General features: G+C 40.3%; 3 protein-coding genes and 1 long non-coding RNA gene across 5 annotated transcripts; 2 read left to right on the forward strand and 2 right to left on the reverse strand.

Moving 5' to 3' along the window:
- Positions 1 to 223: 223 nt before the first annotated feature.
- On the forward strand, positions 224 to 5,650 carry LOC108044414 (tyrosine 3-monooxygenase). Its single transcript, XM_017123423.2, has 7 exons — positions 224 to 712; positions 1,720 to 1,831; positions 2,100 to 2,222; positions 2,348 to 2,431; positions 2,781 to 3,600; positions 3,897 to 4,023; positions 4,398 to 5,650. Exons 1-7 carry the CDS (start codon positions 644 to 646, stop codon positions 4,794 to 4,796), a joined length of 1,734 nt encoding a protein of 577 aa, XP_016978912.1. The 5' UTR covers positions 224 to 643; the 3' UTR covers positions 4,797 to 5,650.
- A 165-nt stretch (positions 5,651 to 5,815) lies between these two features.
- LOC108044415 lies at positions 5,816 to 8,922 on the reverse strand. Its single transcript, XR_001769300.1, has 2 exons — positions 8,831 to 8,922; positions 5,816 to 6,206 (listed from the first exon to the last, which is right to left on the reverse strand). It is a non-coding gene; the product is annotated as an uncharacterized LOC108044415 (long non-coding RNA).
- A 2,454-nt stretch (positions 8,923 to 11,376) lies between these two features.
- LOC108044417 (ras-related and estrogen-regulated growth inhibitor) lies at positions 11,377 to 18,037 on the reverse strand. Its single transcript, XM_017123426.2, has 3 exons — positions 17,356 to 18,037; positions 11,908 to 12,038; positions 11,377 to 11,840 (listed from the first exon to the last, which is right to left on the reverse strand). Exons 1-3 carry the CDS (start codon positions 17,438 to 17,440, stop codon positions 11,436 to 11,438), a joined length of 621 nt encoding a protein of 206 aa, XP_016978915.1. The 5' UTR covers positions 17,441 to 18,037; the 3' UTR covers positions 11,377 to 11,435.
- On the forward strand, positions 14,044 to 15,236 carry LOC108044416 (cell cycle negative regulator roughex-like). 2 transcript variants are annotated; one of them, XM_017123424.2, is made up of 2 exons: positions 14,044 to 14,195; positions 14,265 to 15,236. In XM_017123424.2, exons 1-2 carry the CDS (start codon positions 14,130 to 14,132, stop codon positions 14,898 to 14,900), a joined length of 702 nt encoding a protein of 233 aa, XP_016978913.2. In that variant the 5' UTR covers positions 14,044 to 14,129; the 3' UTR covers positions 14,901 to 15,236. The 2 variants fall into 2 exon arrangements, with proteins under 2 accessions (XP_016978913.2, XP_016978914.2); XM_017123425.2 differs by having other exon boundaries at positions 14,175 to 14,195; positions 14,261 to 15,236.
- Positions 18,038 to 18,308: the final 271 nt, after the last annotated feature.

Here is an 18,308-nt window from a genome sequence, read left to right on the forward strand (position 1 = left end):
TCTCGACCCACTGCTGGTGAGAGGAAACCCCACGGCATCTCGGCATTAACCCGCTCCAGCTGGGCAACTACGTCACAGCCGCGTCATGCGAAAACCAGTCATCGTCGTGGGTAAAGCTAACATCGTCGTCGGCAATCGGCCGAAACGTTCGTTAACTTGGCCGTCGGAATCTGGGGGTATTTAAGCGGCGGCAACTCGACCTGGAGCATGCATTGATTCGCTATCACTCGCTCTAAAGACTTGTGCCCAGCCTCAAGTAGTTTGCTGACTCTGTTTGTTGTAATACAATTAGCTGACAAGGATAACCATCATTCCCCAGTGAAACACATCAGTTTCGAGTTCGCGAAAGGATCCAGAAAAGTTATACACACATATCCCGCCGTGAATCGAGAGTTCTTGTCCAGCTCAATTCTAGACGCAATCAGTTCAGTCCCAGGAGCGTATTTCTTGCCCAGTTTAAATCAGCCAGATCGCCAATAAGCAGTGAAAGTGTCAACACATTTCGAGTGCTTATTGCAAATCAAACAAGAAAAGCGTAACCGAGCACATAAGCAAATAGTATTCTAAGTGTTTTTGGCAACACTTTGCGTAAATTTTTGTTAATTCAACTACCACACAACAACCAAAACACACACAAAACAAAATGATGGCCGTTGCAGCAGCCCAAAAGAACCGCGAGATGTTCGCCATCAAGAAATCCTACAGTATTGAGGTGAGTCCACAAATCAAAACAAAATCCCAATTTTCGAAATCCTAAAAAAAATCAGAAACAAAAATCCAAATAGAGTTACAAGATTTGGTCTACGTGACTAGCTAAAGGTTTTGTGTTTTGAAAAACAAACCAAAACTGAAATCGTAATCGAAACCAGTTAGCCGGGCAGTCGGCCCATTTGGTGATCCCGCATTTCTTTTCGCAAATTCAGGTGGCCAATTCAGTTGGCCAATAAGTCACACCTCTAGAACAGGCGGCCCAAATCGAAAGGCCCAATCGCCATCGGGCACAACGAGTCGTTTGTTAAGTTATTATTTAACAAATAAGTGAAAGTGGCTGCCTTTATGCCCCTGCACTTAGCCTGGTCGAAACAGTCGCGCCTCATTGTTGACTCGTCTCTGTTTATGTTTATGCTGCGGCTGACCAAAACAAAATATGAAATCAATAAAAATGATTCAATGAGTTGGGCATCTTTCATCAGCCAAAGCGGTGGCCCAAAAAACCAAGAAAAAAACCGAAAAATCCCACCGAAAACAAACAAAAACAAGATGACAGTGAAAACTGCAACTGATGGAAACCTTTTTTCCCCCAAAAAATGAAAAAAAACCTTTAACGGTTGACAGTTGCATTTTTTCCCCCCAGAATCGCATGGGGATTTTCGATGGCTTTCAGCCACACACAAACCAAAAATATCAGTTATCTTCGCACCTTCCCGGCTTTGAATCGGTGACATCGCATTAAATTACCATTTGGGGCTTTGAATCACAATCAATGGAGCGAGGTCTATGAATAGCGAGGTCTATTCAAGAAAGCCAAAGAAAAGATCTGAAAATAACGCTTTCACAGCCATTTTATATAAGTTTCAAAAATTGCGCAATAGTCTGCTTAGCAGCACCACCCAAGCGTGGAGAAAAAGCCACCCAGGCCTGAAGGTCAAGGCGACCGTCCAATTTCCGCTGCATATCCTGCCAGTGTCACTAACACGGATTCATCTCTGTCCTTTCCAGAATGGGTATCCATCCCGCCGCCGCAGCCTGGTGGACGATGCCCGTTTCGAGACCCTGGTGGTCAAGCAGACCAAACAAACCGTCCTCGAGGAGGCGCGCAACAAGGCAAATGGTAAGTCTCAAAAATTCAACAAGTGGGTGGAACAAATATCCAGTAAAGTAGCTTAAATCTGTCTTTGGAAATTCAACAAGTGGTAGTCTAAAAAAACTTAAAGTAACTTAAATTGGGGCCTTAAATTCGGCTTGTTTATCCTTATTCTTTCATATTTTAAATGCTGTTTAATTTAAATTTGATCTTTCATGGTTTCTTAGCTTTTAGTTTATTATTTATCCCTTCATTTTATTTATTATTTCCTTTTATTTTTATTTGAATTACAAAGATGATTCTCTGGAGGAGTGCATTCTGCAAGCTCAGGAGCACATTCCTGCCGAGCAGAATGTGGAGCTGCAGGACGAGCAAGCCAATCTGGAGAACCTTCCCTTGGAGAACGAATATGTTGCAGGTTAATATCAATGCCTTTTGCTTTATTCCTTTTGTCTGCCTCCCCGTTTCCAAGCTTATTATCTTTGATTTGATTTTGATTATGATTTTCATGGGTTTTATTATTTTTATTTCATTCGTTTTTAGTTGAGGAGGATGTTGAGTTTGAGACCGCCGAGCCCGAGCAGTCGCAGGAGCCAGAAGGCGAACGCCAGCAGCCGACCAAGAACGGTGAGCAGGGGGTCTTCGTCTACTCTACCACCATAAGTAGTACTTAACTTCTGAGGGGCTTTTGAAAAGCGTGCGACATTGATTTAAGTGCTTAATATGATAAAGTGCCGGGGCAGAGGAAAAGCACTCAACACACAGCCAGCCACACGGACAATTGAGTGGGAGCCGTTGAAATGTCGCATTTCCCTTTTTCATTTGTTACGCTCGACTTAATAGAGGCAATGTGAAATGCGTTTGCCTGGCAACCAGTGCCACCGTCGCCACGTAGCCCGCTTATCGCTTACGTGACCCAAAGCCTTAGATGATTGCATCTTTACCATATTTTTTCCTTTTCCCTCCCCTTTTGCAGATTACGGTCTCACCGAGGACGAGATTTTGTTGGCCAATGCCGCTTCGGAGTCCCCGGAGGCGGAGGCTGCCATGCAGAGCGCCGCCTTGGTGGTGCGCCTCAAGGAGGGCATCTCCTCTTTGGGCCGGATCCTCAAGGCCATCGAGACCTTCCACGGCGCCGTCCAGCACGTGGAGTCCCGGCAGTCGCGTGTCGAGGGCGTGGATCACGATGTCCTGATCAAGTTGGACATGACCCGCGGCAACCTGCTGCAGCTGATCCGTTCCCTGAGGCAGTCGGGCTCCTTCAGCAGCATGAACCTGATGGCCGACAACAACCTGAACGTGAAGGCCCCCTGGTTCCCCAAGCACGCCTCCGAGCTGGACAACTGCAACCATCTGATGACCAAGTATGAGCCCGATTTGGACATGAACCACCCCGGATTCGCCGACAAGGTTTACCGCCAGCGCCGCAAGGAGATCGCCGAGATTGCCTTCGCCTACAAGTACGGAGATCCGATCCCATACATTGAGTACTCCGATGTGGAGGTCAAGACCTGGCGCTCGGTCTTCAAGACCGTCCAGGATCTGGCCCCCAAGCACGCCTGTGCCGAGTACCGTTCGGCCTTCCAGATGCTCCAGGACGAGCAGATCTTCGTCGAGACCCGTCTGCCCCAACTGCAGGAGATGTCCGACTTCCTGCGCAAGAACACTGGTTTCTCGCTGCGTCCTGCCGCCGGTCTCCTGACCGCCCGGGACTTCCTCGCCTCCCTGGCCTTCCGCATCTTCCAGAGCACCCAGTACGTGCGCCACGTCAACTCGCCCTACCACACCCCCGAACCGTAAGTACCCATCGCCTTCTATATATACATTCGTTTGGGGGGTAACAATCACTTCAAAAGGGGGAAAGCTCTTTGTCCTAACCTAATTGCATTTGCCTGCCTGTGTGTGAATGGGTGGCGGCGTTTCCTTTTCCGCTTTTCCGCTTCTGCGAGGAAGCGAGGAAACTTTTCCTGGAGCCCAGGCAAATTGGCTGCAGGAACTGCGGCAGGCTGCCCAGCTCATTTACCCAGGCTAATTGCTTTATGCGGAGCACATTTTCCACACTTTTAACAAGCACTATTCTCTGCCATTACAGCGATTCCATTCACGAGCTGCTGGGTCACATGCCGCTGCTGGCCGATCCCAGCTTCGCCCAGTTCTCGCAGGAGATTGGACTGGCCTCGCTGGGTGCCTCCGACGAAGAAATCGAGAAGCTGTCCACGGTGAGTTTTTAATTGAGTTGCAATAACGACCTTAGCCCCGAGTGCAGCTATGACGAAGCTGGTTTTTGTTCACAGCCAAGATCGTTGTTTAGTCACTGTCAAAGTCACACAGAAAAAGTCCGATTCAATGATTTTTTATACCGAAAAAAACTGGGTCTTGAACAGTGCATTTTTATAGATTTTTTTTAAACATTTTGGTTATTTATTAAAGAGAAATATAGTCACATTTTAACCTTTTTATTATTAAATACGAAATTCAATTTAAATTATTTTTGCCAAAACACCGAACACCTTGATCTTGAGCTATCTGTTCCCTTTACTTTTGTTTCGAGCATTAGTTACTTATTGGCTATTTTTTCCATTTATAATTCCAGGTCTACTGGTTCACTGTTGAGTTCGGTCTCTGCAAGGAACACGGTCAGATCAAGGCTTATGGTGCTGGACTTCTGAGCTCCTACGGCGAGCTGTTGCACGCCATAAGCGACAAGTGCGAGCACCGTGCCTTCGAGCCCGCCTCCACCGCCGTGCAGCCCTACCAGGATCAGGAGTACCAGCCCATCTACTACGTGGCCGAGAGCTTCGAGGATGCCAAGGACAAGTTCCGTCGCTGGGTCAGCACCATGTCGCGTCCCTTCGAGGTGCGCTTCAATCCGCACACCGAGCGCGTCGAGGTCTTGGACTCCGTGGACAAGCTGGAGACTCTGGTGCACCAGATGAACACGGAGATCTTGCACCTGACCAACGCCATCTCCAAGCTGCGACGCCCGTTCTAAATGGAGGGGGGAATAGAAGAAGCACCCAAAACCACGTCCAAAACACCCCACACCCCCCACTCATATACAGGTGCAACGGTCTCATTTATACAAATTAATTTTAAATTGACATACCGCACAATCCCTCGTACACGTAATCCTTAAAACAAAATTAAGGCATCGCGCATTATTTTTATTTTTTTGTTTATTGTTTTCTGTTTAATTTTATTGTCATCTGAAGTTCTATTTGTCAAATCGCGCACATGGTAAAAGCATATTTATTTGTTAATCACCCAATACACCCGACCCGCATATTTATCACCGCAACTATTATTGGACCAAAAAATCGTTAGACGTTTAAGTGATGTGAAAACAAAGCCAAGCAAAGCGAATTAAGTGAAGTGAAGAGCTGGGAAAGCAAAGTTCATATACATCCGCACTTAGTAGGCAAAGTACCACACAAAACCGCTTGTATACTCAGACACAAAATGTTTTTGTATTATTATTATCTTCTTTTTGTCTCTCACAATATTTACCTAGACTATATAGACACGCGATATAGTATACCCGGTATTTAAACTTCAATCGGAGAGAGTATTTCAAAAGTAAAATCCAAAAAAAAAAAAAATAAACAACTTCAAGCAAACGAACAAAATGGAAAAGATCAAAATGAAACGGAATACAAAATAGAATTTTCTTACATTGTACAATAACTGTAAACGACAATATTACTATTGTGTACTATTATTATTATTATTATCTATTATTATGCTTATGACTATTACGTATTGTATTGTAGGTATGTAGAGTTTAAACATTATTATTTTATTTAAGTTTTGTGTATTAATAAAATTAAAAATGCAATTGAAAAATAATTACTCTTTGGTTTCTTCATTTAATTATATTCTTTGGAAATTAGGAACTCTAAAGTCTGATTCTGTTTAGGGAACATTTTACGACATGAAAAGGGAAAATTTGTTTGAAATATTAATATTATTATTATAATAAAAGCAATGATGAAAAGAAAGTAAGGGATTGAATTTGTGAATTTTAAAGATATATTTATGGGTAAGAACAAGAGAACGAAATAAGAAAAGTGAACAAATTGAGCTATATACAAATTAACTTAACATACTTAAATCTATCGAGAAATCAAAAAACCCTTGGACCAAAATATATACCATTATAAAGTAATTAATATCCAAACGTTTTAAAGTGGATTCAAGAATGGGATCAAGAATATTACATATTTAAAGTTAACGTAGCGTGGAATTTTATTGTTATTGTTCGATGTAGTTGCAATTGGATCGAAAGCCAACCAAGTGTTAACATTTCAGCAAGCAATTAGCCAAACTATAACTAATTATATTCGCATAAAAATATATATACAAGTTAAAGCGCAGTTGGTCCCCAAGCCAGGCTTTATTGGTTCTGAAAAAAAACAATACATGAAAATATTAATACATGAGTAGTGCGCAAATCGTGCAGATATAAGAAATATAACATATATGTCTCTCTTTCTCTATATGTGTGTTTATTCGCTATTATATAAATAAAGTTAAAACCGTTTAAACTTGAAAAGGAACTAAATTTCTGGGAGGGGCTGTGGCACTTAACAACGCCTCCAGCAACTGACAATGGTTTGGTTTTTTTGCACACCTTGACTTGCCAGAGATCCTGTAGTCATGATTAACAATTGGAAAGGGGCCTCTGATGGAATTATTTAATTCTATTCTCAACCTATGCCAATTTATTTTAATTAGCGAGTTCTAGTAATTAATCTTAATTACACACGAGCATGCTATAATTACTACAGTAGAACTTTTCTTTCCTAACTATTATTTTATATGTGGGATTTTCGGTGTCCGCGATTTTGATAAATGTAAAGTATTTATTTAAATAGGTTTTTTTGATCTCATTATCATAAACGACAGCTGTTTCAGCTGCTTAAAATCATGACCTACCTCAGCATATCAATCTTGGAAAGGAAAAAATCCGATAAATAAATAACACCTGAGCGGATTTATCATACGCCAATTACAATATGTGTACGAGTACGAGTTTATTGTGATATAATAATTGGCTGTGTGAATTGGAATTGGAATTGAATGTGCTAATAGCTTCGAAAAGCGGCGGCACAGCAACTGCGACAATTAGCAACTGCTGATCGGATGTAGGCGATATGGAGTGGACTCGTGGGAACGCCCACGTTGTTGTCCAATTATAATGATATTAATATAAAATCAGAACGGTAAGGGACAGATGTATCGAAGTGAAAATGCCCTCGCAGGTGTGCCGATCATCTGGATGGGCTGAGCTTATAAATGAACTAGGGCCTGGGATTTCCCTTAAGCGATATATATTAGCTAATTATTTCTCATGATTCTTATACCTAGAATCTTTTGCAGGTGTTCTGAAAGTATACTAATTTTATTGACTTAAAAAGTTTATGTTTATGCTAATGTTATAGCCATTATAAGGCACGTTAAGTTAATAAAGTCAATTTGATTTAAATTATAATAAATGGTATCTGGTAATTGTGTGCAGAAAAAAAAAGGGGCGTTAGTACTAATTTTTTAAAATTATGGTGTTAAAATCGACGAGTTATTTGTTCCAACTTTGTCTTCTTTCAAAGCTTTATGCTTCAATGGAGTTATCCACTTGATTAAACCTGATATATAAGCCAAGTCTTGGGAATTCCCATGGGTTAAAGTCATTGAATTTATGTGAGATTATTAGCTAATTTATAATTACAATTTTAATGAATCTTTTGCAGGTGTGCAATCATGAAGGTCATTTTACGAGATCAAAAGGAATACACATGTATTATAGTTGTATTTAGATCGTGAGCTTAAGTTATATATCTAATATTTGCTAGCTAAAAATTATTTTTTATCTAAAATACAGTTTTAGAATTTTTTGAATTTTATTAGCAATGATATAAGCCAATAATAATAGTCTCTCACTGGTGCGCTGAAACTATCTTTACTATCTTCTTTTCTGTATTAACAATTTTAGATTAATTCTTTAAATAATAGCAGTTATAATTTTACAGCCCTTAGGCGTGAAATAAGTATTGAATTTATTTATCAACTTGACTTTAAAGTTTAAAATTATATAATGAATTATTATGTCTAACTAACCCCCTGCTTCGATATACCCACTTAACACTTGGTATGCTATAGTTAATGACAATTGCTGATATATCTCCATTATGGCTATTACTTGATACTACAAAATATGAACAGGCAGCGAAGTTCAGCTGGAGCTAAGGTTGGGCATTTATCAACATTAGTTAGCGTTTGTTGGGGTTGTAATCGGCTAATTGTCCGACTGATTTGGGTCAGGTTTAAAAGGCTGGCCAAATAGTTTGCGTTGAGCTTGGCGTGGGCAAACATTTGCACTTGATTCGATTGCCAAGAGCGGCGGACTACGTGCCGCTGGTCAGTTCGGACTGGTAGGCCCATTCGCATAAGGTTCTTATGGTCTTCTGTCAAGGCCACTGAGCAAATGGGTTAGGGTTGCAGGAAACGCGAGGCTGGCACGGGTTTGTTGAACCGACTACGGCGAGATAATTGCCGGAAGCCCAATGCACTTTGCAATTAAACACTTTTCATTAATTGTTTAAGTTTTTTACACTGCCGAGAAGAAAATAAAAATAAAAACAAGAATAAAGGCAGTGGCAGTGGCAGTGCGCAGAGCTCAGAGCGAAACACGTTTCATTTACAGCCGCCGCAACATTTCAAATTTGGCTAATTAAAGCCGCATAAAACACAACGAACAAAACCCAAAATACAAAAGCCAAGGTTAGCTGGAGCTTGGCTTTGACAGTAGCCAAAGGAATTAACTAGAACATGTCTATGGCTATTATTGCTATTACCAGTTGGTATTTGAAATTTGGCTTTGGCTAATCGAATATCAAAGTCAATGACTTACAGCTGGCATGGCCAAATTCTGCATTTGGCTTTGGCATTCTGGCCGCCATTTCGTGCCAATTAATTGCAATCGAAACGCGAGTCTTGAACTTTTCAGAGATACTAAATCTAGTCTCATACTTAGCTGGAACCGAATATCTGCTGGAGGTGTGAATATCTGCAGCCAAACCGTTAGCCAGCCCACTGCCAACTACACGGGGCTTTTGCCCGAGGCGCACCTGTTGGCCGGTTCTAATTTAAATGATCGAGCATTTATAATCGCAATAGCTCTCGGGCTAATTAGAGTATGAACAGGTTTCCACCCCGCAGTTCTCGCGGGGATGCAGTGCTTCCAGGGGCTGGGAGGACTGGTCGTAGAACCCCTCATTTGCATGTCCATGCTCCAACAGCTGGTCTTATGAATATTTAGGGGCGTGAGAGATGCATCCATAAATAACTGAGATATTTTTAGATTAAATATTCGTAATAATAGATTTTTCCCCGTTGGAAATTATTTGCTATCCATGTTTTTATGGGGTATCCCTGAATAGTGACACACAGTAACAAAATCCTACAATCCAAAGGCATATAAATAAGAACTTATTCGATGGTCTCTCGCTTTAAAACGAAGGTTTATTTTTTAAAAGGTGATTAATTATTTGGAACAACTGTTACTTATACAGGTAACATTTAAATATAATTCATATTCTTATCAAAGGCTCTAAAGAGCTGGATGGGTATAGATTCTACTATACAAGTTTTCCAGTCGCAGTTGATAGTATGATATTATATCATTTTTGGCATTTTGTTTATTTAAAAACCAAAAATCCATCTTAGATTAACTATTCATTTATATAAGACAAATATTTATAATGCCTTCTTGAAGGCACAACTATAATACACAATCTTAATTACTGCTTTAAAAGAACCGAAGACTGTAATATATATTCCGGTTTAAACACATTCCATTTATGAAAATAGTTTAGTGGCTAAGAATGAATATTCCATCTGGTTTCTCCGGGGCATGCAAAGGCTACCTCCAGAACAAGTAATGTCACGGGTCCCATAATTAAAATCTATTACAGCACCAATTGGCTAGACAATTACTTCCACGGGTGCCAGCTGCGCGACTGCTAAATAGTCCAAGCCACTCGGAATACGACACCTGGCCCAGATAAGTGGTGCAACAGTAGCTAAGGGCCGAGATACCAAGACCACTTTCGATCATAAATTAAAATTAGAATTTTAAATGTGAAACTAATTAAGCAAAATTGCAGAAAAAGGGGGGAGATAATAAGTATTAAAGGTAGGTGGAGAAAACCTGTGAGATTTCATGCCAAAAGCCGTCAATGTTGTTAAACAATTGCAAGAAAATCGTGCATATAATTTCCCATTAGCGGTTGCCAAGCAGCCGCCCTGTCTGGCTTTTGATGTTAAAGCCAGGTGGTCGTCTTGGCCCGGACAGCGGGGCGTATGAGCGATAATGATTGCATACTGGCAACGGCACGCGATTGGTTCGAAATCGAAATTGAAATCGACTTGATTTGGGCCTGATTCTGCGCATCATTGTAGCCATTCATGGGTGTCAATATTATGGTTTTAGCTGGGTAAACAGATCGGGTAACAGTCGGTTACCCACAAAAAGAGAGCTGACGCAATGTCAACAATGTCCGGAGTGATCTGTTCGTTAGTCCCATCTCAACATCTGATATATAGAGTCTGGAGCCGAAAGTCTTAAGTAGATTTACACGCTCCACTGGACCACTTGTTGACTCTGGCTAATTAAAAGTATTGCACACGAGCTCTCAAAGCGGAAGTTTGTCCAGAGCTGGGGAAGATGCCAAAGGTCGGCGATGAAACAGGGAATCACCTGCCTTGTGATCTGACACATTCTTCTTTAATAGTGGGTTTTTGATTGTTCAATTAAAGTCTAGGTATTTATTACGAAAATTAAAGTTTTAAGTCGATGTCTTCTCTTTAAACATATTTGAAGCCATTATTAAGTTTAAAAATAGCTTAATGGTTTTGTTTTAAATACTGACTTTTTTATAAATTGATTGATAAAAATTAAAAAGCAATTTAAATAAAAATAAAACCCTCGGCCTGTGCCAACAATTATCCCGATAAAATGCTTCTTTAACTCCTTGGCGTTGATCAGCACCTCGGTCAAACCGTCATGATTTGCAAAGCCAGGGATGCAGAAGATTTGCATGTATTTGGGGAATACATTGCATCGCGAAGTATTTTAGACTCAGAAGGTTTATAATTAAACATTTAAAATGACAATAAAAAGAACAACATTTAAAAACGGCGCCCAGAAAGAGTGTTCGCCCTCTATTCCGCAGTAAATCCCGTAAAGCTTTGTAAGAGTAGCCAGAAACCAAACCAAATGCTTAATGTAAAAGCTTTAAAAGTTGTTAAGTTCTGACAAAAGCTAAATGTTGCGGCACGCATTCCCTTATTTTTAAAAAGCATTAAAACAAATATTTTAATTAATAAACATTTATATCCGCAATAGCTATATAGGAATTATGTATAATAGATATATTAAATGTATTTTTATGAAGCATGTCAAGCTGTACATATTTATTTTCTAGCTAAGCAAAAATTATTTCAAAATAAGACATCACCAAAAGTGGCCTGTTACTTTTCTTAGAAAATTAGTTAAAAAGAAAAGCTGAAAACAATCCCGTTCGATTTTAGAAAACAATTTACATTTATTTACATTAAAATTCCATCACCGCTATCAGTCTTTTGGCAAATTGCTGTCGCTCTTCCCTCGGCTGTAAGGACGAGCTCCGCCGAGCATCCTTTCGAGCAGACTCTGCTTGGACTTGCGCTTGGAGGCCAGCACCTCCTTGCACAGCTCGTTGAAGACCTCGGCCACTTGGTCCACATGGTCGGCGGCGGAGACCTCGCTGAACTTGCACTCGAAGTCCTTGGCCAGGATTTCGCCCTCATCGCGGCTCACCTGGCGCAAGTGCACCATATCCACCTTGTTGGCGCAGAGTTGGACGGGAGTATCTGACTGAAGATCGGATTTGGCACGGCGTATATAGTTGAAGCTTTTGCGATCTGTTATGGAGTAGACTAGCAGTAGGCCATCGGCCCATTGCACAAGCTCAGCTGCATTTGGGTATTCGTCTTCGGCCTGGGAAAAGAAATATATTACAATTTTAAACGAATTTATCTTTTAGTAATCGAATGGCTTTACCCACCTTGGGACATGTGTCGAGGATTTCAAAGAGCACCGGCTCGCCATCCACCATCGCCTCGTGCTTGTAGCGATTCTCAGTCTGATGATCGTACTCCCCGATGTAACGCTTTGTCAAGAAACGCACAATTAGGGCTGCAATCAAATTAAATAACCAAAACCATTTACGTAACATGAATTTAATTTATAGCCGGGTTCGCTATCAGCGGGATCAGGTGTAAACCAGGGTAACGCCCTCCAGTCCCGAGCAACCCTCGTCCTGGATTTGGGTCAGCACTTAAGCGAGCGTGAAGTACGAGTAGGAATGCCAAAAGGGATTGCAGGGACAGAAATGCAGAAGGACCCGCGACCGGGGCAGGTGGAAATGCGCCTTGTGGGGTTAATAAACCCGATTCGGCTGCCCGGCAACAAATCGCTGAGCCCTAAAGTTGCGTGTCTCGAGCCAACAAACCCTTCGTCCTTCGTCGTAGGCCTCGTGTCCCATCAAGAGGGTGAAGTTCGTTCTGGCCTGGTCTTTGGTCATTTCCTATGCAAGTCCTTTGAACTCGCGACTAAGCAACAACAACAGCAGCGCTGGGAACTAAAACCTCTGGGGCCACTTCAAGCAAGGATGACAATGTATACAATATACAGTAGAACCTCTGTTATGTTAACTACTATCTGATATGCAGATATGCCCTTTAACCTATTCAATTACATTCTTAAATATAATAGTGTCAGTTTAGCAAGCCTTTACTTCGTATTGTTATTTATTGTTAAAATACATTATCTATGTCTAGAGAATTTAAATAAAACCAATAAAAGCTTACTAGAAATGTTTTATTGTGTTTAAAATCACTAACAATAAATTTCCATTTAAGCTGAATAATTATTTGACTATTAATTTGAGAATTCAAAAAGAATATAATTTAACTCAAATCCATTAAATTCTGAATTGGCAATTATTTTGATATATTATAATACCACTGGCGACCATGTATTTACGCAAAATTAAATAAATATTTTAAGTTGTTCATACAACTACACCCGATTAAAATATTTATCCAATGATAAGTAGTCCTAGTTTTATAAAATTATAAAGCTGGCGAAGTTTGACTGTACTTAAGGTTTTTTGCGTTTGCGTATGAGTTTTTTATGTGGCTAGTGGTTGCCTTGGTTGCCTCGCGACTTTTTAATGACATTTTCATCATTTATTTTCCCAACACCGCATACATTTGGCCAGCGTTTTTCCCTCAAAATTTATGTTTTCCTAATTTTCTTTTTTATTTCCGCGAGGTCAACGTTTAAATTCTTCGACGCACGACGCCGGAATAGCAATGGGGATGGCGTCTTCTCCGCCCGATGGGCAATGATCGCGTCTGCGTCTATATGTCTTATATTCCTATATGTCTATATGGCCAAGTGCGTATGTGTGGCTGCACGGCGGATTCCGAGGGGCGGTGGGAAGTGGGCGGTGGGCGGTGGGCGTGGAGGTGGATGTGGATGTGGGCGATTTAATTGCCCCACCGCATGCACAGGCATAGACACACAGTTGAATTAAATATTTTCCCTGGTCTTTGGATAGAGATTTTGGCGGAGTGACATTAAAATATGTGGCAATAAATTTATTAAACATACGAGTATATGCCTTTGTCATTAAATGTTGTTGGCTATTGAAGGAGGAATTCCATTTGCTGTTTTGTTTTTGCGATACAGGAACTAAGAGTATTTTGTTCTATTTTGTTTGGTTCACAAGAAGTTTAATAAAATGAAATGACATGATTGATTCTTGAAATTAGAAATAAATATAAGTACAAAATAGTTTGCTTTTAATGACCATTGTTTTAAACCATTAAAGTGGTTTATTAATATTTCAAAGGGTTAGAATCCGTCTAATTTTAAAAGCCAAAGTCATTAATAACACCTAGACGTAGCTCATTCGATTGTCACAAAAGTCACACCCAGTCGTAGACTGGCTGCATGTCGTGCTGTTTTTTTCTTGTTTTGTTTTTGTTTTTTTTATCCACATTATATTTATTAATGGAGCATATTTTCTAGTCATATTTCAGACGGCTCGACTGTCCACGATCTTCGGCTGGCCCCGCCAGTTTTTCTTTTTTGTTTGCACTCAGAATTATTTGTGACCGGGGACATATAGCACGCAGGTGTAACCTGAAGTAGACAGCCGGAATAAATATCCCGGCTAAAGCCATCATCATCATCATCTCATGGCTGGGATTTAACAAAATGATACAAATTCAAATTATTTTGGGGTTCCCCAGACAGGAAACATCAGTTTTCACTGAGAAAATTGTAAGAAGAAAAATCGGTCAGCTTGTCTTCAAAACAAGAAACTATATATTTTGTGACTTTTAAAGAAAGATGAGCGCTATTATGCAGTCAGGAACTCCATCGCCTTCGACGGATCTCCACACTCCGCTTTCTGTAATTCATGGCTTCGTAAAAGCCGTTGAAAACGGCTCAATATGCAAAGAACTCGCCCAAGAATGCATTCTTTATGTTTTTGGGCATAACATTCAAGGTGTTTCTAAAGCCACACGCTATTTGAGCGCTGAAATCAAGAATGTATTCGAGCACGAGCATTTCGAGGAGGCATGCTTTCTGAGAGAAGGACTGGAGATCATCATGAAGGAACGGTTTGCTCGAACCTTTGACATCGAGCGACGTAAGACCTCGCATCTATGCATGGATCGTAATGTCTACAATGTGCCTGGTGACATACTGGTGACCCCACCGCGTCCAGCCAACTTCGACATGGACAAGTTACAATTCATCGAGGCCACTGGCACGCTGAAGCGTTTGAGGGATAGCGAATCAGGTTACACTTTTGGTATAGGACACTCTGCTGCAATTCACTTGACTTTGGGCTATCGACACCACAGTCAAGGCATCGAGATCTACCTGGCAGTATATGAAAAGTATTATCCCATCAGCGTGAACATGTCATCCTTGCCCTATAATCCACCGAATGGTAACGACACAGAAGAGGATTCTTAATCAATTCTTGCAGTTCTGGGTACCCAATTTTCAGGATCTTAAAAAGTATTTCAAAGTTTCGGTAGCACAATTTGGCATTGGCGTTTGGTGGACCACAAGAAAACTACCATAAATAAATTCCGGGCTATTCGCAACTATTTGTACCTGTTGTACTTTCGACAAATATGTTTTGTGTTTTATAAAGTCTGTTTATTTATAACTGTTAAAAATTTATATTCCATGCTTCAAATACTCCTTATTCGGAATTTGTTAAATTTGATCTTAGAAAAATGAGAAAGTGTTTGGAATTACTTGTTTTTGAATATTAATCAATAAAAAATTGTGTTGTAGTCGCCATTTTGTTCTGTTTTTTTATCATGCATATTCCGGATTCCACTCTCCAATTATTTACTCGTATATTTCCGAATTGTCAATAAAAGATGTTTTTTTTACCTTTCAAATAATATAACAATTTTGCCACAACAGTGCTAAACTATATAAGGTACTGAGTGAAACAATTTAAAGTAAAGAAACAGGTGTGTGTTTTTTATTCACCCAACAAAATACAAAATTTTAAATCGCAGTTGTCTTTCAGTCCGCTTTCTAGGCAGAACATCAAAAGTAAATCGCTTCCTTAACAACTGATAGCTGAAAATATTAAACAAAATGAGCGATATTGGAACATCATCGTCTTCTCTAGATCTACACACTCCACTGGAGGTCGTGCAGGAATTCGTAAAGGCCATTAACGGTGGACTAGTTGACCAGAAACTGGCCAATATTTCTAGACTAAATTGTTTTAAAATTGAGATGTGTGGATCAGCAGAGTGTAAAGCATTTCTAAAAACTCTCACTTCAAACTATCATCATAAATGTTTTGAAAAAGCAGCGGTTCTGAAGGATGGGCAAATAGATCTTATGAATGAGCTCCTAGGAGACCAGTTGGTCAAATACGAGTTGAAGTTTGTGGAGGCGTTTGGAGTGTTGGAGGACTTACAAAAATCCCACAGTAATGACGAATTAAAACTTGGGGACTCTAAAAAAATTCATTTAATATTGGGATACCGACAGACGTCTCCAAAAAATAGCAACGACCGTGGAATTCAGATATTTACCGCTGTATATCAGCAAAGTCCAGCCATCCTAACTTAGAACTTAAAACTCTGGATGACTACTTTTGGATTCATTTGTTAAGGAACCCAAAAAATTCATGTTCATACGATTCAATCATCACATACTGAAGACTCAGGACCCCGAGATGAATCGTATTGAACAGCTTAAAGTTATTTACTCCTGTTAATTGAGTCAAGGCATTTCCGCTTTACACGTATCAAGAATATACCTATTTGTTTTACTTATAAGTTCATCCTTTTTTTGTGAGTAGAAAGCTTAAATATTTGACTTTAGGGACATATGCAGGGGTATCATGAAGTTGACAGCCGCGGAATAAATTTTCCTGCTAAAGCCATCATCATCATTAGCGTCGTCTTATAGATGGAACCCAACAAATGTTACAAATTAAATATTTTTCGGTGAAGGCATACGTGATGGCCGCCAGGGAACATCAATTTATGGTAAGTCGTTCGCATCGAAGAAATATGCAACGTCTCGGCTGCAATGATCTGTGATCTCTTAAGCCTATACACTATAAAAACCAAAATCTGTTTATTTTATTTTAAAGATTCATAAACATTTGTGCTGAGATCCTCTCATTTAAAAGTTTGGGATAATCCCAAAAATGTGAACAAATTGTAGATGTGTTCTTAAATAGGTCGCAAATAAAATTAATTGTCAGTGTAGTAAGAAACTCAATGCACTGTCGCCCACAATTTGCTAATTTGTTTTTTTTTTAGCTCAACTTAAAGTCCTAAGAACTGTTATTATTTTGTTTATTTTTATTGAGAAATTTTAATAAGCTTATATTTTTATAAATAGCGTTTTGAGAATGTAAATTTTTATAGATTGAAAATAATTGGTGTTAAAAATGGAAAACTTAAAAGGTCTGGAAAACAATAAAACATGGTGGAATAACTCAAAAATTTTCTGTTTTATTTTCTTTACATAAAAAATACTTTTTTTGTCAGTGTACTATGCTATGTGCTCATGGGTCGTCATAAATTAGAGTATGGCCTGGTCTTTTGGCCAGAGCCGCTTGTCAAATCAAACGGTGGAAAGCGATTAAAGCGGCAGGCAATGCCAAAGTGCCAGCAGCCGCCACACACACACAGATACTCCCGGCTGCAAGAGTGTGTAAGTGTGTATGTATCTGCATCTGTCTATGTATGCTGCCACTTTATAAACAAAACAAACAAAAGTCTAAATATACACGAATCGGCGATTGCTCAACTAATTTGCTGTTGTTGCTCGGCATCCATGCTACAAGTATCTATCGGATACGTCTGCTATTGCTCGGATTGTTTTGGTGTTGCTGTTGCTGTTGCTGTGGAATCACTCGGCATGGTATTTCGAATCTTACCGCTCTTGCCAACACTGGGTGCCCCGATCACGGCTATCTTCAACTCCGTCAGCGTGGACTTCTTGCGCCGAATACGCGTGGTCATCTTCTCGATTTCCCTGAGCTCTCCAAATTCCCTGATTTATTTTGTTTTACCCAGCAGATAGGTGGATTCTCTGTTCAGACAGCAGGTGTATACCCGTTGGCGTGTGTTTTCTCCGTTTTAATTATCCGATTGTTATTGTTGTTTCATTTCAATGTCAAAACAAGCGCAAGAAATGCGTTTAAAATTACAGCCGCACACCGAATTTCGCATCCGTGAGATACGTTCATTTGTTTTTTGGGGGGTATTTGGAAAATTAATGAGTTTTCCGCTGCTGATGTTGCTTTTTGCCGTTGCTGCAGGTTATTTTCGAAATAATGTTGCGGATTTGTGTCTTATGCTTTTGGGCATTTTTATTATGGATACGGGAATCGCGATCCGGCTGTGAAACGCGCACTGCACTTTCGACGCGGACCGAAAACTCATTTATTTATTTATTTTAACCATCAATTTTGCGTATTTTTCAGTCCGCTTATCCGATCTGTTGGTAAATGTCTTCTCTACCTTTTCTATTGTTCTCTGGCTGATCTGATTCGGTATATCATGGATTTTAGCCCGCCCGCATCCGTGCGATTTGCGCGGCCAACAGATTTCTACTGAAAAGAAAGAGCGGCGGGATCTGTGCTACGCCGGAGTGTAGATCCCATCGTCCGATCGACCCGATGTCTTTAGCTTTTCGCGAGTGTACGAGCGGGCACCAACCAAAAATAGACAGCACGGAGAGCAGAGCAGCGACCAATTCCAATTCCAATCCCATTCCGAGCCCCATTCCCAGACACGCGCCCTGCAAAGGGTTAAAGTTAAAAGATTTCACTCGGCTAATAGGCTAATCGGTGCCATCGAAAATAGCCCTATCGATGTGGCACATCCG

The sequence above is a fragment of the Drosophila rhopaloa genome, unplaced genomic scaffold, assembly GCF_018152115.1.
Source record: "Drosophila rhopaloa isolate 14029-0021.01 unplaced genomic scaffold, ASM1815211v1 contig_163, whole genome shotgun sequence".
NCBI lineage: Eukaryota > Metazoa > Arthropoda > Insecta > Diptera > Drosophilidae > Drosophila > Drosophila rhopaloa.